This window comes from Acinonyx jubatus, chromosome C1 (genome assembly GCF_027475565.1).
Source record: "Acinonyx jubatus isolate Ajub_Pintada_27869175 chromosome C1, VMU_Ajub_asm_v1.0, whole genome shotgun sequence".
Lineage (NCBI taxonomy): Eukaryota > Metazoa > Chordata > Mammalia > Carnivora > Felidae > Acinonyx > Acinonyx jubatus.
Window position 1 is genome coordinate 40538900 of NC_069381.1, and position 22211 is coordinate 40561110.

At 38.3% G+C, this 22211-nt stretch overlaps 2 protein-coding genes across 16 annotated transcripts in view; one reads left to right on the forward strand and one right to left on the reverse strand.

Annotated features, from left to right (window-relative positions):
- RNF11 (ring finger protein 11) overlaps positions 1 to 14697 on the forward strand; it is a 39017-nt gene extending 24320 nt beyond the window's left edge. Inside the window, exons 2-3 of the mRNA XM_027059228.2 lie at positions 10759 to 10928; positions 12429 to 14697. Coding sequence (XP_026915029.1) covers positions 10759 to 10928; positions 12429 to 12600 — 342 coding nt within the window. The 3' untranslated portion in view covers positions 12601 to 14697. The remainder of the gene's footprint in view (positions 1 to 10758; positions 10929 to 12428) is intronic.
- The window catches only part of TTC39A (tetratricopeptide repeat domain 39A), a 61989-nt gene continuing 53786 nt past the window's right edge, over positions 14009 to 22211 (reverse strand). For all 15 annotated transcript variants that reach the window (XM_027059221.2, XM_027059220.2, XM_053214024.1 and 12 more), the window contains one exon: positions 14009 to 21760. In XM_027059221.2, coding sequence (XP_026915022.1) covers positions 21637 to 21760 — 124 coding nt within the window. In that variant the 3' untranslated portion in view covers positions 14009 to 21636. The remainder of the gene's footprint in view (positions 21761 to 22211) is intronic.

The following is a 22211-nucleotide window of genomic DNA, read 5'->3' on the forward strand; positions in this document are numbered from 1 at the left end:
TCTCCTAATGTCTACTTCACTCAGCATCTCTAATCTGTCTTGAATACTGTCTGTTTCCTCATAACCCCAATTTATACATGCCTCTTAATTTGCTACTCGATGACCTTTTCAGGTCAGTTGATTCAGTTTTCCAATTCTAAGAGAAAAAAAGAATCCGATTGGTTCACGCTGTCTCCATTCAGGAGGTGCTGCAAGTCATCAAAACTGTTGGCTAGCCTATAGGCCTTTGGAATGTATGCTTGTCCCAGAAGCTGCCAGGTCATGGGCAATTTAGAGATAGTAGGAGCTGTGGGTGAGGTAGCTGTATTAATACACTTCTTTACTATTTCTGTATCCCTCTACTATAGGGGATTTAGGTTTCAGAAGAGCAGAGACCTTACTTGGTCATAGCTGTATCTCCTTTACCTAAAGCAGCATCTGAAATGTGGTTGGGTATTCAAGAAGTATTTTAATTGGTGCCTGGGCTCAAAATGTGACCTTGATTTCAGTTGTCTTGAGCTTTAGATGAATAAGCTTGTCTAATGCAGGGTACCGGTAGTGATAATGCCTACCAGTACCCTAATTAGGATATTGTAATTAACCCTGTACAGTAAGTGCTCAGTGAATATTATACAGTGAATGAAAGAAGTCAATCTTTTCGTTTAAAAATAAGCAAACAAATGCCAAACCACCTCCATGGAAGCAGTGTTCTTCCTTGCAGATCATTAGTTTGTATACTTTCTCAATAAATATAACTTCATCATTTGTCAGTATCATAGATGGGATGCTGGCTCTTTCCCCCTCTCTATAAAATTGTTACCCTTCTATGGTTCAGGAATTACATTAATGCTAATCATTTGGGGTTTTTGTGTGTTTGGCTGGTTGCTCGTTTGGTTTGGTCAAGATTAATTGAACATCAGAGTTAGAATATGCATTGAGACCATCAATTCCAAATCCTCCATTTTATGGCCTTAAATTTCAGCCTGGCAAAATTCAGAGAAAACATTCCCAGTAGGAGACTGCAGCTGGGGAGGGGGTGGTGCCAGCAGCAGCTTGTGAGGCTATAAGGAGAAAATCAGAAGAGCTGACTCTTACTTCCTACTGGAGCAAAGGATACAGCTTTTGGTGACAAGCTGCATTCTTTAGCAGTGACTTTATTTTTCCTTTACCACAAACCAGACTTGTACTATTTCCAGCCTCAGCACATTATTTAGGCACTTACCCACTGCATTGTTTTAGTTTCTGAAAACTCAATTCCCTAAATTGAGTCCAACTTTTAATGCACTGCATTTCAAATAGACATGTTTACACTTTGATATGTTTCTTTCTTGGCTTGTACACTCCCTAAGATTAGTTGCCCTTTATATTTTTCTGCCTTCATCATTTTATAGATGCTTCATTATATATTAACAAACAACTGGAATGCTTCAGAGATTTTTCTCATCAGAAGGTCAGACCTTGCTTTTTTATGTGACCGGCTCTGTGTTTTCTCTTTGCTCTGTCTCAGCATATTTTGTAATCCTTTGTTCTTTTTCTGTTCTACCCCCTTCTGTGATGCTGCATTTCTTTTCCTAACACACTTTAATTTTAAATTCTTTTTCTTTATGGCAAATGCTTTTTTTTGGCTCTCATTTTGTTTTTGTTTTCATGAAGGCGTAGAGAATTAAAGTATTAAGGAGAAAAATAGTGTTTAAATTTATTTGAGATATATTTGCTTCTTATTGTGAATTCCCCCTTTATCAAACATTAAGCTCACAGGGAAAGTACACGTGTGTCTCCTAACATTACATTGAGAGAATGGTAGTTATAGACGTTTATGTAGATGATAGAGATAAAGGGAAGGGGGGAAAGTCAGAGGAATTAGGAAGGGTAGTGATGTTGTTATAGGAAGGCCCAAATTCGAGTCCCTATGTTAGTAGGTACTTTATTTATATTTTCTTAGTTATTCCTTGAAAAACTTTTTTAAGATAGGTATTCTATTCATTTTTTCTGAGGAGGAATCTTAGGCTTGGAGGTATTGAATAACTTGCCTAGAGTTGCATACCTGATAAATGCCAGGGCCGAGATTAAATGAGATGTCTAATCTCTTTCCACTGTGCTTCTCTATCAATAACCTATAGTAGGCATATAAATACTGAGTATGAGAAGGATTGTGGAAGTAGAAAGAGATCATTAGTTTGGTTTTGAATGTATTCAAGTTCCCATGAGATAGGTAGGTAGAAATTTGAAAGGGGCAACAAACTGGGTATTGTTACTTGGAGAAGGAATGTTGGTTATAATTTGTATTGAGTTTTCTTTCTGGTTTTATTGTTGCTTAATCCAAATCATTAGACATTTTTTCGTAGCATGTTTACAAAATCCTGGTATGAATATATGACATGGATTACAGGAACATCAGTGCTTTGATATAAAATATTCAGTTTTCCAATAAAGTCTGTTGAATCCCTACTATGTGTCAGATGCTGTGCTGAGTAAATAGTATATATTGGTAAACAAAATAGACACATTCCCTGCCCTTATCAAGCTTATATTCTATTGATGAGGAAATAAAAATAATACACAGATAATCACGTACATTTTTAATTTTTAGCCTAAGCACAAAATACCTCATGAAGGCACCAGCATTTATGTTAGTTAGCAGTTTAGTGATTGAGATTTTAATAAACTGATTCATAGTATTTATTTCTGTAGTAAGTGACTTTATACATTGGAAATGATTTTGTGAACATATTTCGGGAGGCATTCAAAATCATTGAGGGTTCACATTTCAGGAAGTGGTGAAGGTAGGTACTATTATCAGTCATTCTTACAGAATATACTTAGCAAAACAAAAACAACTCTAATCCCAATATTATGGCATATACACCAACTTTATTAAGTATTAAACACTTGGCTTTGGTGGTGGGGAGCACCTGGGTGGCTTGGTCGGGTCAGTGCCCAACTCTTGATTTCGGTTCAGGTCATGATCCACAGTTCCTGATATTGAACCCTGTCAGGCTCCGCACAGATAGCATAGAGCCTGCTTGGGATTCTCTCTATCAAAATAAAAGAAGCACAATTGGCTAGGGGTTCCAGGAAATGTAAAGAAGCACTAAAATGGAAAAAAAAAAACACTAGAGTAAATTAATGGGTGACTTTAGCTATTAGTATGTAAGATTTTTTTAATAGACCTTTCATCTGCTGGTTCAGTGAGGAGCAAAAACAATTCCTGTTGCGGATCTTATAGTCTGGTGGGGAAGACAAATACTCAAATTATAACAAAATGTAAAATTACACCTTTGACAAATGCTGTGAAGAAATGTTACTTGGTGTATAAAAGCCTCTAATAGAGGAGAATGGTTAGTTAGGTTTCTGAGAAAGTAGTTGGATTGAGCTCTGAAGGAAGAAGAGGCATTATTTATGCAGAGTGGTGATGGAGGAGAGTATTTTTTGGTTTTTTTGTTTGTTTATTTTGAGGGAGAACGTGCAGGGGAAGGGCAGAGGGAGAGAATCCTAGGCTGGCTCTGCTCTGTCAGTGCAGATCCTGACACGGGGCTTGAATTGTGAACCACGGGATCATGGCCTCAGCTGAAATCAAGAGTCAGATGCTTAACCAACTGAGTCACCCAGGTGCTCCGGAGGAGAATATTTCATGTAGAGTACAGCAGGTACTATGACTCTGTAGAGATGAGATCATGGCATTTCAGAGGAGCTGAAGGAAAACCAGTGGGGCTAGAAAGCAGTGAGTTGTTAGATGAGGATGGAGGGCCAGCTAGGTAACCAGAATATGTAGGGCTTTGGAAATCTTTTAAGGACTTTGGCCTCCATCCTAAAAGCTATTAAATGTGAAGGGGTTTTAGGTATGTGTGAGGAGGGCATAGGGTTAAATTGGATCTCTGTAACTTCTGGATAGAGAACAAATTCAAGTTTTGCTAGCTAATACTGTATACCAGGGACAAAATGGGAGCTTAGGGTATTGGCAATAGATATGAAAAGACATAAACAGATTCTATCAGTATTTCAGTAGACAACTCACTAGAACTTGGTGATGTACTGTATATGGAAGAGTAATGGAGAGGGAGGTACGAAGGATGCATCTGTCTTACAGAACTAGAACGATGTCATTTACTGACATAGGGCAACCTAAAAAGAGGACCAGATTTTGGAGGGAGTTCGTTTTGGACATGTTGAATTTGAGGTACTTTGAGCACATTGAGTTGAACTGTCAAGTAGGGACTGGAATTTAAAAGGGAGATTTAGACTAGAATATAAATTTATGAATCATTTGTATCAAGGTGGTAATTTCCATTGTCAACATGGACTTAGTTATTAGGTGAAGACTATAGGACAGAAGAAGAGGCCAGGACAAAACCAGTCACATTCGTGATTCCAAATACAGTCACGTTCTAAGATGCTGGGGATTAGGACTTCATCATAAGAATTTTATAGGAGACACAGTTCAGCCCAAAACAACATCTCCATCTCCATCTCCCATCCAAGATGGCCCGGCCCTGCTTCGCTTCCGATATCAGACAAGATCGGATTCAGGGTGGTATGGCCGTAGACAACAACATCTCTATCTCAAAAGTGTTTATCTTTATGATAAATAATGCTCAAAATAATAGTTCCCTCGGGGGTCTTTTTAAATTTGAGAAAAGGAATAAAATGCAAGTACTGTGTAACCACCATTGTCAAAATGCACCTTTTTTCCTAAAGGAGAATTTCTTTTTTTCTTTTCCCCACAAAGGAGAATTTCTAATGAACATGGCCAAATAAACTTTGAAAACAAGAGTCAATGTGGGGAACTCCCCATCACTCTAAAAACATTTATCTAGATTATTCGTCAGTTGCATAGGAGGAGGACTCACAGAATATAGTTGGAGGACAGAATATAGAGGAGGACTTAGAATATAGTTGTAATCATAGCTCTGATTTATTATGGCAAAAGAATACAAGTCAAAGTCATCAAAGGAAAAGAGGTGTGTAAGTCCATAGGAAACAGGCAGAAGCTTCCAAAAGAATCCTCTCGTAATAGAGTCACACAATACACTTAATTTCCCCAGCATTGAATTTTGCTAGTATGTGTGAAGGGTTGTCTACCAGGAGAACCTGAAATTCTGAGTAGGCACCCACTGCCTACTACATACCAAGATTCCAGACTCCCAGGAGGGAAGCAGGTGTTCAGTGTAAATCATACTGTTTACACACGGAGTTTAGATACAGTGAGCCATCAATTAGGGAATGGTGAGAACTGCCCCAGAATACAGATCTTTTTTTTTTAATTTTTTTTTTTAACGTTTATTTTTTTTGAGACAGAGAAAGACACAGCATGAACGGGGGAGGGGCAGAGAGAGAGGGAAACACAGAATCGGAAGCAGGCTCCAGGCTCTGAGCCATCAGCCCAGAGCCCGACGCAGGGCTCGAACCCGCGGAACGCGAGATCGTGACCTGAGCCGAAGTCGGACGCTCAACCGACTGAGCCACCCAGGCGCCCCATACAGATCTTTTTAAATTGCTGTTTTGGGGGCTCCTGGGTGGCTCAGTCGGTTGAGCATATGACCTGGGAGCTCGAGCCCCGCGTCGGGCTCTGTGCTGACAGCTGGGAGCCTGGAGCCTGCTTCAGATTCTGGGTCTCTCTCTCTGCCCCTCCCCCACTCATTCTCTGTCTGTCTCTCTGTCAAAAATAAGCATTAAAAAAAAAACCACATTTTGCCAACTAGAAAATACCATCGGATCCTAGTCAGTAAGCAGTAACTCACATCAAGCCATTTTAACAACTATAATGGGATTAAAATTAGGTGTATGTGTTAAGAAGGGTGAGGCCATAGCATCTTTAAAATACCAGCAGTTCTTAGTCATTTCCTTTTTTCTGTGGCTTTCTGAAGAGTTGTATGTAAATTGAAATCAGAATGTTGAATCATTTTAAATATCTCAATGGTGCTTATTAGAGAGTTCCATTTGTTTAACAAAAAATACCAAAGAAAATACATTCATAATATGAATAATTAAAAGATAGGGTTTTAATTTAGTTTCTTCATAGAGCTTTCCTTTTCTGTTCTTCCTTTGTTCTCCGTACACATGTGAACCAGAAGACCAAGGGAATCTAGCCTCTTAAAAAGTACATGCTTAGAAATTACTAGTTCTAAAACAACTTAGAACAATTTAAAACAATTCTTTTTTGTTCGTAGTAGTAGGTACGTGCAGGGATTTTGGAGACCAGTATTACCCATAGTCTTATACCAGTTACTCTAGTGTGACTTCATGTGTCATCTTGTGCCAAATTAGTGAGATGGATTGGGACTGAGAGTTAGGAGTGTAGCCTCACCTGGATGGAAATGGTAATCCAAGGGTAAAAAACTGAGCTGGCAGGGGTCACAACAGAGGTCAAAGAATTTCTTGTATTCAGGGACAGGCTAGAAAGCCAGGACCAAAGCCAGGGGCAATAACAGTTTAAAGTCTGCAAACCAGAGTCATTTGGTGATGGGGAGAAAACAAATGGTTAGAATAACTTAGAAATGTTGACATTTACAAAGCTCTTTGATGTTATCTTATGATTGCATCATCACCTTCTAAAGTGGTGCTGTTACCTTGATTATTCAAAGGTTTTAAGGGACGATTAAAGATATTAACAGTCACCACAGTAAGTAAAAGAGTCCAGTCTTACGATTTAATTTTTCAGACTAAAAATTCCATATTTTTAGATAGCAGCGTATGGAAAACTGTTCTGTTGATTTGTGTGATTCTGCAAACATGCCCCAGGTAGGGGGGTGGAGATGGGGATCCTCATCCTTCCTAGGTCACATTTCATCCCAGCCCTATTCCACCATAGTAGCTCAGTTTTAAATATTCTAATTATAAATAAGAGTACTCTGAACAAGATAGTTATATGGCTCATAAAACCCATTGGATTAGTATGCCATATTACCTTTTTAGAACAGGTAGTTTAAGAAAGTGACACCAGAGAAAAGATATCCCAAAGTGAGAACAAGGAGAAACTGTCCACTAGTAGCAGAATTTGACATCCCAGCCTTATGGGAAGAACTACCTGAAACAGCCCTCAGGAGTGTCAAACAAAGGACAGACAGGAAGGTATGATCAGACTTAGGAGTTTATTTTTCTATCAGTAATAGAACCTATACAGGCATAGTTTCAAAGATGGATTTGATATTGTTTGAAATTCTTAAAATTTAGAAGTTACAAAAATTATAAAACCTTTATCATAGATGAAAACCCTTTATAGAACCATTTATTAGATATGCCTTTTTTTTGTGGCTTTCTTAAAATGTCATTTCAGTGTACTGTTCTTCAAAGTAATGTGAATAGTAATGTAAATAGACACAAGCCAAATCATTTAACTTGCAGAATCTCCTTGCTGTCTGGCAACCAGGAATGGTACAGTGGAAATTAATGACTTAAAAAGGAGACCAAAAAAAAGGGAGACCTGAATTCTAATTCTGTTATTGTTAGTAATTATGTGACTGTATGCCAGTTTAGACCTATGAAATGAGAGTCGGTCTTAGTTGAACTCTTAGGTTCCTTTTTGAAAACTTTTACTTAGCTCTGCCATAATCCAATCCATTTCTTCTTTTTTAAAAAATTAAATTTTGGGGGCGCCTGGATGGCTCAGTCAGTTGAGCATCCGATTTCAGCTCAGGTCATGAACTCCCACTCATGGGTCTGAGCCCCAGCTCTGTGCTGACAGCTCAGAGCCTGGAGCCTGCTTTGAATTCTATGTCTCTCTCTCTCTCTCTCTCTCTCTCTCTCTCTGCCCCTCCCTGCTCGTCCTTTGTCTCTCAAAAATAAAACATTAAAAAAAAAACCTTTTTTTTTTTTTTAATGTTTATTTTTGAGAGAGAAAGAGCATGAGCAAGGGAAGAGGCAGAAAGAGAGAGAGGGAGACACAGAATCCAAAGCAGGCTCCAGGCTCTGAGCAGTCAGCACAGAGCCTGATGCGGGACTTGAACCCACTAACTGAAATCATGACCTGAGCCTAAGTCAGACGCTTGACCAACTAAGCCACCCAGGCGCCCCCACAACAACAAAAAACAATTTTTTTTTAAATTAAATCTTACTTCAGCTTTGTTGAGGTATAATTGACATGTAAAATTGTAAATCCAATCCATTTCTTAAAATACTGGAATGTTGTTCCATAGTCATAATAGTAGAGCTATAGTGATAATAGCTAACGTTCAGTGAGCTTTTTTATGTATCTTACTGTGCCAGGAATAATACTTGGAATTCCTATTGTATTCTTACAGTGGTCCTAGTACTTTACACATGGAGACACTAAGGCTCAGAGAGGTTTAAAAAATATGGTCAAGCCTTTGAACCATGAAACTTTTATGCATTTTAAGTTGCCTACGAGGTAAAAAACCTTGAAAAGGTGAGTATTTAAACCAAAGATGCAACAGTCATATTTATGAGCAGTAATAACCACAGGGTCATAAGTTTTATATTCACTATAAAGCCTGATCAGTTATTTTTCTAGTGCATAAACTGTGAATTTAATATACATGTTGCATGTAACAGATTCTGAATTTGGGCTATAGACTGAAAATTTTTTGTGTATGTACAAAGCTCATTTAAAAGGCAGTACGCATTTAGGGGTGCCTGGGTGGCTCAGTTGATTAAGTGTCTGACTCTTGATTTCAGCTCAGGTCATGATCTCATGGTTCATGGGATCGAGCCCTGCTGTCAATGCAGAGCCTGCTTGGGATTCCCTCTCTCCCTCTCTTTGCCCGTTCCTTCCTCCGCTCATGCATGTGCCCTCGCTCTCAAAATAAACATTAAAAAAAAAAAATAGAAATATGCATTTAAAAAAATGTCTTTAAAGCAAAAATTGCCTGTGCTCGTAGTGCTGTAGATATACAGGACTGAAAGAAAGCTTTCAAGCTGTACTAGAGAAATGCAGTCAGCTTGGTACTTACTGGGAAAGCTGGAAGAATGGACAGTCTCTTTTTTTCACTTGATGACTGCACTGGTTAATTGACATTTTACTGTAATCTGTATAATCTTCCTATTTCTCTTATAGGTAGACAACACCTATGTAATTAAGCTGGGCTAGAGACAGACTCTAGGTGGTAGGGAGGAGGATTGGGGAAGGCTTCATGTCAATAACCTTCTGGGCAAGGCATAATTTGGACCACTGGACTGCAGGGAAAGGTAAGGGGAATAGCAAGAGCAAAGGCAGTAAAGTGGAAATGCATGGAACTTACAGAAAACAGCTAGTTTGCCTGCAACAATAGATGATAGTTCTTTGAATGCAATATTAATAGTTATAATACCTACCATTTGAGTTCCTGCCATTTCAAGGCTGACCATTCCTCATTTTAAGCCTTATAGCAACCCTATATTGTAGAATCTAATCCAGATGGGTTAAATAGCTTAAACGTGCTTACTCTGTTAAGTGGCATAGAGACAGAGTGTGAGAGGGGGAGTGGCAGAGAGAGAAGTAAACACAGAATCCAAAGCAGGCTCCAAGTTCTGAGTTGTCAGCACAAAGCCCAACACGGTGCTCAAACTCACAGAACGTGAGATCATGAACTGAGCCGAAGTTGGACGCTTAACCAACTTAGCCACCCAGGCACCCCTGGGTTTTGAGATTCCTAATTAAACATTTGTTCTGAATCTCAGAGAAAAGAATATTTAAAGTCTAATGTTGAACTGCCTTTGATAAATTGTAACTACTCTCAGAAAAAGGGCCTTATATGAACAAATAAGGCCAGTTTAAAAGGACAAAGTGGTATGTTAGGAGACACTGGAAAAGTCTTTTTCCTTGAATCAAATATTCAATATTGGAGCCTAATTTATATGTATCTGAGACTTTCCACTACAATTTCTTTTTTATTTCCACTAAAATTTCTGTTTGGAAAGGATATTTATACTTGAGCCCTTAGAAAGTTTCTCATTATGAGTGCTCTCAATTATTTTATTTTCAACCAGAAATGCCATTAGTTCAAAGCAGCCTCAATTGATGCTAGTTCTGGATAATTATGGAGATCATTTCACAGAATTTTTTTAAGCTTAGCACAGATTAAGCAGTTATTCCTGGAGGCATAATCTCACAGTTGCAAATATTGGTGACCTGGTAAACAAGTGCTTAAATTATAGAGATGAGGAGTGATCCTAAAGGATGAATGGAGGTAACATTTTCTAAAGTGAATTGGTAGTTGTGATTTGACGTAAAATTTCCCATGAAACCTCCATACATGGATTGGAAGTTGTCTGTCTATTCAGTAGAGATGTTCTCTGGAAAACCATTTTAGGTGGCTCAGAAATGGTGCCAGCCACAATGAAATCATTAGGTCACAGATGCACCGTCTTCCTCATATTTCATTGAGGTCTCTTCTCAAATGTCGAATCAGAGAGGTTTGTTGTGAGCATCCTGTCTAAAGTAGCATCCCCTGGGGCAACTGGGTGGCTCAGTCAGTTGAGAGTCCAACTCTTGATTTCACCTCAGGTCATGCTCCTATGGTTTGTGAGTTCGAGCCCCACGTGGGGTTCTGCACTGACAGCTCGGAGCCTGCCTGGGATTCTCTGTCTCCCTCTACCCCCTCCCACTTGTACTTTCTATAAGATAAAATTAAAATAAAATAATTAAAAATTAAATAAAATAACAATTGGTCAGATATGCTATTAAGTAAAGGCAGGGCCAAATAATCTCATACGACTGCACACTAGCCCAGCATACCTCTCCCCAAGGTCCCCTCCCACCCACTAAGCCAAAAAAAATAAGAAACGGAAAACACCCCAGAAAACAGTGTTTAAAAAATAATCATTTTCTCCTTTTTTTAAATTTAGGAGCAAGTTCCAGTTCCAGTCTACCATCCAACACCTAGCCAGACTCGCCTAGCAACTCAGCTGACCGAAGAGGAACAAATTAGGATAGCTCAAAGAATAGGCCTTATACAACATCTGCCTAAAGGAGTTTATGACCCTGGAAGGGATGGATCAGAAAAAAAGATCCGGGAGTAAGTTTTAATTTATACATGTTTCAGAGTTCTAGCTCCAGAGATTTGCTATTGAAAAATATTCTCCTACATTTTATTTTTTTTCTCCTACATTTTAGAAGATGAATATTTAATTAGTTCATGCAAGAGACTATTAAGATACAGCAATTAAAGGGGCGCCTGGGTGGCTCAGTCAGTTCAGCATCCAACTCTGGCTCAGGTCGTGATCTCACGGTCAGTGAGTTTGAGCCCCGCGTCAGGCTTTGTGTTGACAGCTTAGAGCCTGGAGCCTGCTTCCGATTCTGTGTCTCCCTCTCTCTCTGCTCCTCCCCACACATGTCCTGTCTCTCTCTGTCTCAAAAGTAAACATTAAAAAATTTAAAAAAAAGATAGAGCAATTAAGAATTTTCGTTAAAAAAAAAATAGCTATGAAATGGTGTGAATTCTGACCATGTTATATGTTGTCCCTGTCCATGTATCACTTAAAAATGATTCACCTGTGTAAGTGTACTGGTGGCCTTGTCTGCTGGGAAAGCAGTTTGGCAATATGTCAAAGACCTTCTCAGGTCTATACCCTTTGAGACAATTAATTCTAAAGCTCTATCCTAAAATGTGTACCTCACTCCAACTGTTAGCACTTTATACACAAGATATTCACCATGGTTTTATTTAGAGTAGAAGTATAGCTAAGTAAATTGTTTTATAGGAATACATTGGTAGATTATGCAGCCACTAAGATGGTTAAGGAGTTTTAGTGATAATTTGGAAAATCTTACACCTATTCTTAATTCGTGGAATAATTTTATTATGCCTGATGAGTTGAATATAAAATTTTACTTCTGGGAAGTTTTTGTCCTCAGAGCTCAAGACATAATTTAATTTACTATGTTGATGCTTGGCTCTTTGAGCCATAGCACTATTTAGTACTAGTACCTAAGATAATAAACTGTCTAGAATACTGACTTCTGAAATATTACAGCATTGGGTTGCTTCTTAAACCTGTAGAAAAATGCAGTGAACTTGAAACTAGGGTTAATGAAGAGATCTTTAACTACAACAGTCCAGTAAGTAGGCTGAATTTAGTGGTTGTTTTTACATATAGTTATTAAAATGAAAACTATCTTACTCTTGGGCTTACACTAAAAGCTGAGTTCATGTACACAAATTTGATCTGATGGCTTCCTACCTTGAAGCATCACATTCTTCTTCAGGTGTCTTCTATAATATGTAGCTGCTTTATAAATGCAGTTCTAGGAATGGATTTGATCCCCATGTGGTCCTTTCCTCTTTGCTCTGTTAGGTCTCAAACTCGGCACATTTCCAGAGGATCAAAGCAAGAGATTGTTGATGGAATAATGCTTATTAGGAAAAAATTCAGTTTGCATGCTCAGGTGGTAGGATGACAGGCAAGCCATTTTCATCTGTTCAGTTTAACACCGTCTTTGTAATGAGATTTTAAAGAGTATTCTAGATGACTTCTCTAAACATGCTTTTTCTGATTTCTCTCCCTGACCCCCACAGGTGTGTGATCTGTATGATGGACTTTGTGTATGGGGACCCAATTCGATTTCTGCCGTGCATGCACATCTATCACCTGGACTGTATAGATGACTGGTTGATGAGATCCTTCACGTGCCCCTCTTGCATGGAGCCAGTTGATGCAGCACTGCTTTCGTCCTATGAGACTAATTGAGCCAGGGTCTCTCGTCTGACTTTAAGTGAACCATCATTTTTGGTGGTTTTGATCTTTTGTCACTGAGCCCAAAGAGCCAGGGATTAGGAATTAAGATCATGCACAAAAGTTTCCTAAAAATTCCTGAATGGCTGCAGATGTTGGGGAAAAAATACGTGATATTTTAGAAACTTAGGGGGAAAAGTAGGATGGTATTTTTATGTAAAGCCTTGACCCAGTGTTTAAAAATATAATTGTACTTAGATCTTGTTATTGCTCCAGTACATAGGAATTGTGTAAAGTGTTACAGCAGCTGTATATGTTTAAATTGTGTGTGTTGAAGATTAGGAAAAAGATAGTGGTTGTTTTTCCTACATGAAATAATTTTCTTTTTCCCCCCACCAAAATTCTTTTCTGAAGTTGCTGGCATTTGGGTCAAGGTTTTATTAAAAGCTACATTTTATAACACTGGCACAAAAAAAAGTAGTTTTAAGCTTGTTTGCACAGTTCTTTTTTTCCATTGGAAATGGAATTCATTGCCTTAGGTCTTTTTAAATAGTGTATTATTATCGTTGGGGCTGGCTCTATGCTTGAAAACCAGTTTATTTATAACCTGTTATAAGTGCTATATCTGTTTGCAGTTAGGAAATGCAGAATTCAAAGTGATCTCCTAGCTTGTAAGCAAACTGAGATGCACTATCCCTTTTCTATAAAAAATGAGTTATGTCAAGAAACCAACTCTAGTAAAGTGGGGTTTACTATTACCCTTTCCTATGTGTTTTATCTAATTATTTTGGTTGTTAATATGGTAATAATTAAAAGTCAAGGTAAATTTTAAATATTAAGATTTCTGATTTATTGAGCTTGACTTATGCCACCACGCTTATGTAAAATGAAAGTGGCACCATGGTGAAACTGAAAAAAGTTGCTCAGTTGTAACAGTTTTGATTTATTCTTTCTTGTGACCTCTTTCCCTTATTGTCTTGAACCATAGCAAAAGGATACTGCATCTCTTAATAATTGTAGTGCTGAGGTTATTGAAGTATATTAAAACACATCTCAGTCTCTGTTTCTTGGAAAGGACAGTCCTGCTAGCTGACTGACAAGTCTAAGTCTAAGCAGGGAGAATTAAGATAAATGTATTTCATGTTTTGCACACAAATGCAAAATTTGTATAACCATGTGACTTCATAGTTGTGGTCTCAAAGAAGGAATTTTTCCTTTATCTTTTTCTTGCAGTTAATGTAAGAGCACTCTGAATCTCTAAGCTTCTGAAGTGTTAGAGGTAGAGATGGTCTAGTAAAGATGTAGTTTGTAATGTTTTATCCATTTAGCATGTGTTTATTTTTCCTTATGTACTCAAAGGTGACATTTGTTCAGCTCAGTGATATTATAGTTAAGAATCATTCATTAGCAAAAGGAGAAGCAATCTCTGTCTAACAAATCAGAAATGTTTATTTTATATTGAGTTGACTATTTGACTCTAACACTTTTCTACATACAAAACACAAGTATCTTGAGGGTTCTCCATTATTGCATTGTAGAGGAATTCAGTATGTCATAAAACCTTCTTAAAGATTTGACACTAGACTGTAGTATACATATGTTGGTTAATTTTCTTATGAGCCCCATGATGGAAAGACTTAAAGATGAGATTGAGAAAAACTGAGAGAAATTAGATTATCAGGTTCTTTTAAATTGTTACATGTATCTTGCTTAAGTTTTTGTTTATTAATTTATATCCACCCAATTACATAAAGCAAATTTGGAGGAAACACCTGAAGTTGTGCAATATTTTCAGTGATATATTACTTTTTTTATCCTGTGTTTTCTACTTAAACATGTCTGTGTCATCAAGTATTATAGTCAGACTTTCCTTTTTTTCTACATTGTTAAAAATGGTAAGTGAACTTTAAAAATATCATCTAATATGTTTCTGTTAGTTTTTATTACAAGGCTTCTTTCACAGAAGTTTGGCAGTAATATTGAAGGAACTAGTATTGAGCTGAAAATTTTAAGGTACTTTGTATTCTTTAATTTTGATTTCCATACACCATGTTAAGAACTATCAATTTTGGCTTTTACTAAAGTTAAATAAAGTTATAATACAGTTGTAAAGGGCTAGAGTTGATTACATTAGAATATTATTCAAATTATCTAATCTTTCTTTAAAACAGTGTATAGATTTAAAAAAATGTACACATTCATAAATTTAATCTCTAGGTCTATATACTTTTTGGGAAGTATTTTTTATGGTGTGGCATTTAATACCATCTGATCATAACTTAAGCTTGATAGCTTCCAATTTTCTATAGCTAGAAATAATAGGTACAGCATTTAGATTTAGGCAAGATGTGTCCAGGGTTGGCTATAGGATTTGAAATATCTGAAAAGGCTGATCAGGAAAAAGTAAGATTCTTACCCTTTTAAGTGTAAACACAAGAAGTTGTATTACTTTCAAATACTTGTGTAGTTGGGTAAACAAAAACTTTTTCAATTCTGAGTGTTCCTTATAGGAAATTTCTTAAACCAGGAGAAGATTCCCCTTACTGTTCGTGTCTCCTGTGTGATATAAACCAGTATGATTTTACAGAATACAGTGAGCATTGAGGTGACAAGTTCTTTGCGTACCACAAATCTCATAAGGAAGCATGCATTTTACAAAAGGAATAATAGTCAAGAGCAGACCTGTGTATACTCCCGAGACTGAAATGGTAAATAGTAAAGAAGGTAAGTTTCTTTGGCATAATTTAGAAATGTAGGCAGTTTGGTTACCTCTGCTTACAAAGGCATTATAGCAGTTTCCCATAGCCAATTGATTACACTTGCATGTAAGGGCACAGTGGCCACTGTAGTAACCCCAACTAATTTGGTGAGCCTTTAATTTTGAAATTAGTGGACATGAGAGAAGTTGGATTGGTTACTATCTTCAAATATTTTTAAAGTTACTCACTGAATATAAAGATCATCTCCTTTTTCTGGGTGGGAGAAAGAAGATTATAACCCCCTCTTTCTGTACCCTCTGCGCAGCTCCTTTACTCTAATCTTACACTCTTCAAAAAGCCACAGACCTGGTTGAGGATGTCCCCCTCATGGGAAGCGTGGGTATAAGAGCCATTAGCACCCAGAGCTGTCTTCCTGACAGCATTTATATTAACCCTTTGAGGACTTAGCTAAATTCCTTCTAATTTCTTCCCTTTTGGTCTTAGTTCTAAATTTTTTGCCATTGAGGTCTCAATTCCATCAATTTCATACCTCTTTTATTCATGAAGGCTACTTGATGTTCCTGCTTCCTTCAGAAATGAATCAATAAACTATAGGCTAGCCTGCCTGTTAGGAGATTGGATCTACCCATTCATCTCTTTAAATACATTTTTTTTCCTTGAAGACATACACAAATCTAGTTGCCTAATAAATGCTTGTTTAAAATATAGAGTAAAATGTCCAATTAGGAGATTTTCATTGTTGCTTTGAATATAGTGATTGACCTACTATTAGATGTGATTTTCCTGAGAGCCATTAAAAATGGTCTCTGAAATGATTTTTTCTTAGTTCTGTATATATCAAAACACGTGGGGTGCCTGGGTGGCTTAGTTGGTTGAGTATCCAGCTCTTGATTTTGGCTCACGTCATGACCTCACAATTGGTGAGATAGAGCCCATGTTGAACTCTGCTGGCAGAGGGGAGCTGTTTGGGATTCTCTCTCTCCCTTTCTCCCTCTCCTCTGCTCTCTCAAGCATTTAAAAATTAAAAAAAAAAATGTATTTGCCTATGGTCAGGCATTGGTGTAATGCTCACAATTCAGATTTAGGGCTTTTGTTAGTAGTAATTCAAGCGAAACATAAGGATTTAATGGAATAACTGTAAATGATTGTATAACAAACATCTCAAAATAGTACTTTTTCTAAGTGGTTTGAAAGCTAGAGTAAGTTTTATGTATTTAGGGGAAGTTAATTGGACTGTTTATTAGCTCTGCACAAAGTATTTTTACTAGAGAAAAATGATTTTTTTTAAAGATCCTACAACACATTAAGGCTTGTATTAAAATGATATATAGATGTTACTAAATGAATGAGGCACATATATTTTGGCAATATTAATTTAAATATACTTCGTAAATTGTTTTCTGAGAGCCTATGGATCTAATAAAAACATCCCACCAAAAAATTAAAAAAAAAATTAGCCCACTTAATTCTACCCAGTCTTTTTATAAATTATATAGTGGTAGTTTTAAAAATAACAGCACAACTGGGTACTCACTGATTATTCAGAAGTTGATTGTCCAGATAGTAACCATACTTTGCTTTTCCGTTTGTCCTTTGGCTATTTTCCTTGCTTTTTAGCAAGTAGATAATCCACGAATCCCTTCACACCCATTTACTGATCCATAAAATTGTTGATAGGTGCTTCACCAAAATTGTACAAAAGGGATTTGGATTTATCTGCTTAATTGTCCACATTGTTTTTTGCTTTATCACTCTGAGCAATAGGCATTAGTTCAGGAGCCATCTGATTAATGTTGCTGATAGACTAAAACCATTTATTGTTTTTATAAAGTCTTTAAGGCAACTTTAAGAGAGATACTAACTTTCCTTTACATTTTTTTTTCTTGAGAAAAGTTTTTGTCCACTGGAAGATTTAGTCATCTTTGGATGCCTCCACAAAGTTTGTTTTTCTCTGCATATGAACGAAACAGCATTATGAGTAAGGTATAGACTTTAAGCATCTGAAACTGATTGTGATCAAAGGAGGAACAGGACCTGTTTGGTTTGGACCCCTTCTGTAACATCAGGGCTTGTAGGCTCCAGATTTCTTGGCCTTGAGAAAAAGTTGAAAAGGTAAATGAGGGTTTGTCTCAAGAGTCTGGTCCTAGTGGTGAACCGTGAGATTTGGTTGATTTTGAAAAAGTAACCCCATTTCTCAATCAGCCTCATAGTACTTAATCTAGGCATTCCAAAAGCAAGTTTTAGGCATTGTGTAAATTGGGAAACCTGGATTATGCTATCAGAAAGACTTAGGAAAAAGAAACCATTGAGATTGGCCTCTGGCACTGTCCATTCTAGAGGTGTGGTAATAGGCTACATTCTGCCAGTTCCAGAACCATGTCACATAGACAAAATGCTCCATGTGTTCAAGCCAAGGATTCTGGTGTTTGAGCTATTATCCAGTACTTTTTCCACCCTTAATAGTGGCCCAGGGGCCCATATAAGTCAGACCCAGCTTTAAACTGATAATTTTACAGTTTGACCAGCAGTTCAGCAAAGGATGGGCTTTAGAATTCAACTGCCTGGCTTTAGATCTTTCTATTGTATAATACCTGTGTGATTGTGGGCAAGCTATTTAATCTGTGTCTCAATTCTCCCATCTGTAAAATGGCAGTAATAGCCCCTTATCATAGGGTGGTTATGAGGATCAGATACAGGTAAAGTGCTTAGACTAGCAACTGGTAAATAGCAAGCACTTGATATTAGCTGTTATTCTTCCCAGAGCATATGGTATCTGGTGTTCTGACCAGTTTGCTAATGATGTGAGGAAAACAAAACCCAATCCAGTCAATTGTGAGGTATTGCCTGTGGTTTGTCTGATTAAACTTGAATGTCAACTTTTAGAAGTCCATAGCAACCTTCAATAACTGTCTTCCCAAAGGAAGGGCTCTACTGTATTTTGTCACTTAACAGTTGGCTTTATACAGTAGAAGCAATTCATAGATTGCTCATTTAGAAATGAATTTCTCAAGGCCCTAGATTTCAAAAGAGCTTTGCTAACCTAAACAGGCATTTTCCAACCTTGGAAAGCTGCATCTGAGAGGTGTGTGTGTGAGAGAAGTTCCCTTTTTTGCCTGGTATCCAGGTACCTCTCATTTACAGTGAATTAGTATGATGGTGCTAAGGATAGACAGTTGTTGAAAAGGCACACTATTAACGCTTTAAATTTAAAGCAAAGGAAAAGACTTGTCTACTCACCATGATCTAAGAAACTTAGGAGTAACTCCAGAGAACTCTCTGGATGTTTTTGTCTTTGATTCTAGCACTCAGCAGGCCGAGGCTTTCTGAAAACCTCCTGGGTACTATTCTTCAGTTGCTGGGACTCTTCCACCTGGGCCTCAGCCAAGTCTTGGGTTGGCATTGGCCTTTTAAGGGTCCTGGCTTTGCTGTCAGGTTATGACTTTTTGCTGTGAATGACGAAAGCTGTCTTGGAAACATTCCCATTCGGACTTGAGAGATAAGGATTAAGGAATCCTGCCAACACATGGGAGAGCTGATAGGGACCAGCATACTGCTGGAAGCCACTTTGCCAGTCCAAGGGCCTATGACCAGTGAGAGGCAGAGGTAGACTTTCCATTCCCAGGGGCCTGTTTAGATCATATTAAACAGTTACTACTTCCTAACAATGGAGTTCCTTTGTGTAACAGGATTTAGGTTTTCCCAAAATAAAGATTATTTGCTCTCCAAGTGTGCTGGGCTATTACAGAGGTCTTTGAGAAAGCCAGTCATTCCTGGTTAAGTTGCTTGGGGATACAAGGCTTTGGCAAAGGATAGGGGGGAGGTATATATCTTGCCTCATTTTGGAGATGAAAAGCCAGAAATGTACTTGACCAGAGTACTGTTGACAGCAGGAAAGAGCCTTAATCTAGTGCAAATTACTAATTATTAGAGGATCCATGACTTCCCAAGGTCACTCTGAAAATTGGTAGCAATCCAGGGACTAGAATTGAGGTCTCCTTCTCGGCCAGAATTCTCCACCTGATGTCTGCCTCTCCAGGGCAGATGTGCTGGAAAGCTGCACTACTTAGAGAAACACCAACCAGAAATGGCTCAAGACAGAATGAGATGCCCAGGACAGAATTTTCACCTTCAAAGCCTCTGTACAAGGATATGGTATTAGACACCTGATGTTTTCACCCTACTTCCCAAACATGTTTTTAATAAGACTATCTCAAGCCGCAGGGGGCATAAGGGAGACAAAACCCACTGATTTCACTTACTAGTCAGACTGCAGCCATGGCAACAGAGATAAGGTGATGTAGGCTAACTAATGAAGCTCAGCAGGAAATCAGTAATAACATTGACAAGAAAAACATCCTGGCATAATTTTTTAAAAAAATAAAAGTGCCTAAAATGAAAAGTTTTTTTGTTTTTAACTGCAATTTTTGCCAACTGTGCTTGGTATTCTGTGACCAGTGCTGTTTTCTTTTTATACAGTAGTATTAATGTTCTAATATGTGAGGGAACCACAAAAGGCCACCCTCATCCAGTAGCCTGGTTGTAGCCACCCCTCTCACCCTGCCCTAACAACCTAGAAATAGGCTGGTCTCCCAGAATCCAGGCTGTGGAGGAGAGAGAACCTACAAAGGACTTGCTCTTGGTGTAGAGCATTCTTGTGTCTAGTTCTAACAAAATGAGAGTTTTCATGACTTTTCTGCTTTGACAGTACTAAGTGCTGCAAGATGATCTTGGATGAGGGTTTTTCTGCTTTGTTTTCCTAATGAGAATCTGCTTTGCTTAAAACCTAGGACTCCATTCGTATTAGTCACAGAAGACTGGTTGGCTGTATGTTAACCTGCCCCTGGCAAGTGTTAAGTGTTTACTAAAAATCCAGCAATGCTGGAAGATTGGAAAAGCTCTGTGGTTTCTCCCTTACAGAAATTGCATTCATCATGTATTTGAGGAGTCACGTTTCACAGATGAATATTTTTACTGTGTACATGATTTTTCCCTCCAGGGAAATGGTTAAGTTGAAGTATGCTGTCATTAGCTTGTGAATAGTAAAACTTGGTGTTGGTCACTAAACTTGAATTCTCCCTGTAACAGTCCCAGAGTTTGAAAATTCAGATGCTTTTAGGGGCCAGAAGGGTAATATAAGTGTTTAAAGCAGTCCCTACTCAGTTCCAACTGATTGTTGCCTTATTTTCTTATAGGGATGAGCCCAGTATTGCTAGATTGGATTTTCTTTTTAAATAAGAGGCCAGAAACCAGATTTTTAGTGAAATCTCCCCATTCTTAAATGTTAATAACTTACTCTAAAACATTTTAGACATGTTGTCTAAATAAAACAGACCTGGGCCACATGGCTTCTGATCGAGACTTTCTGCCTTGCCCAAGAATTCAAGCAACATATTTTACTGAAATAGATGTTGCATGATCTCTTAAGTTGTGTAAGTTTTATTAAATATCTTTTTTCTCTTACTAAAAAAATCTAAAACATATACAACAGGCCAAGAATAACCATTCTAAGAAAAATGCTGTCAGTAAATAAATGTACCTTGGAGTGAAATACATAAGATTTTTGTTTCGTAAATTATTCCCAGTTGTTTCAGTTTGGCATACGGTGAGGATGCAGACTTGTGTCTGAGAACCTCCCCCCGACAGAAGGGCCACACAGCTCCCCTTCCATCCCCCCTGGGCAACCCCTATTTCTTACTGGTGAATATTAATATTTTTTTTTCCTACAGATGGACTCACATGTCTTTTTAGTGAGACAACTTTCATTTTTTTTAATTGGAGAGTTACTAAGGGAATGAAAATGAAGTGTAAGACGTAAGGTAGAGGGTGTCTGTATGCAACCTCTATGCCCACCCCTCAGAAGCCTTGAAGCTTTTGAGGTACAGACCCTCCGAAGGGTCCTTTCAGCCCTGGAAGCTGAGACCTTGCTGAATTTTGAAAAGCAATTTGGTCTTGGACATCATAGATTTACCTCCAGATTAGAATGGGTTAAAACAGATTTACAGGTGGTTGGTTACTTTTTTTTAAGCCAACTGTGATACCATTAATGTATTTCTAACATGTAAACTCTTCATACATTCTCTTAAACATCACAGTGAAAAACAAGTACCCGTATGTGTGATAGGGCAGGCAGAGGGCTCCACCTGCTGTGTCCTTGGTAAAGGCCCTTGGCCACACTGGTGAAAATGCCGACTTCTCTTCTGCATGAATACAAATGTTGTGCCATCCCACTGGAGCACCGGTGGACCCCGAAGGCAGGGCAGGGGGAGGGGATCTTTTTGAAATGTTTCCAGCTCTGTCCAGCTGTCTTCCAGCCTGGGAGTGCTGCATAAAACTATAAGGACACTGATGAGACCATGGATCTGTTGCCATTCTCTAGGGAAGACTTGGCTTGGAGTATGGCTGCCTGGATTCTAAAATGTGTCCTTGACTCCATGGAGTAATTCTTGTAGTTTTGCCTAGAAGAGACCAGAGAATCAGACATAAAAGGCTGCTCGAGGAAGTACTTTTCCTTCAGTCTGAACTATAGGAACCTACTAGGCCAAGGAAGATTTTTAGAAGCTTAAATCCTGGTCTAAAAGAGTTGGGCCTTGCCCAGTAGGGATTAACAGAAAGGATGGGTAGTCCCTCACCCTCTGGAACCAGTCTTATTCCTGTTGAGTCCCCAAGCTTGAGGGAATGATTTGAAGAAGTAAATCCATGAGGCTGGAAGGCAGGAGACCTGGGTGTGACCAGGTAGTTGTGCTGTGACCCTGGGTAATTCACTCCCTACTTCTGGGATTCCAATTCTCACTGGCAGATAATGAGGGAATTGCCTTCTACACCAGAGCTGGGTACCCAGGGACACAGGCCTGGCCTCTGGACTGCCATAATGCCCTTGCCAGCACCCTGTCTTCCTGCTTCCTGTGC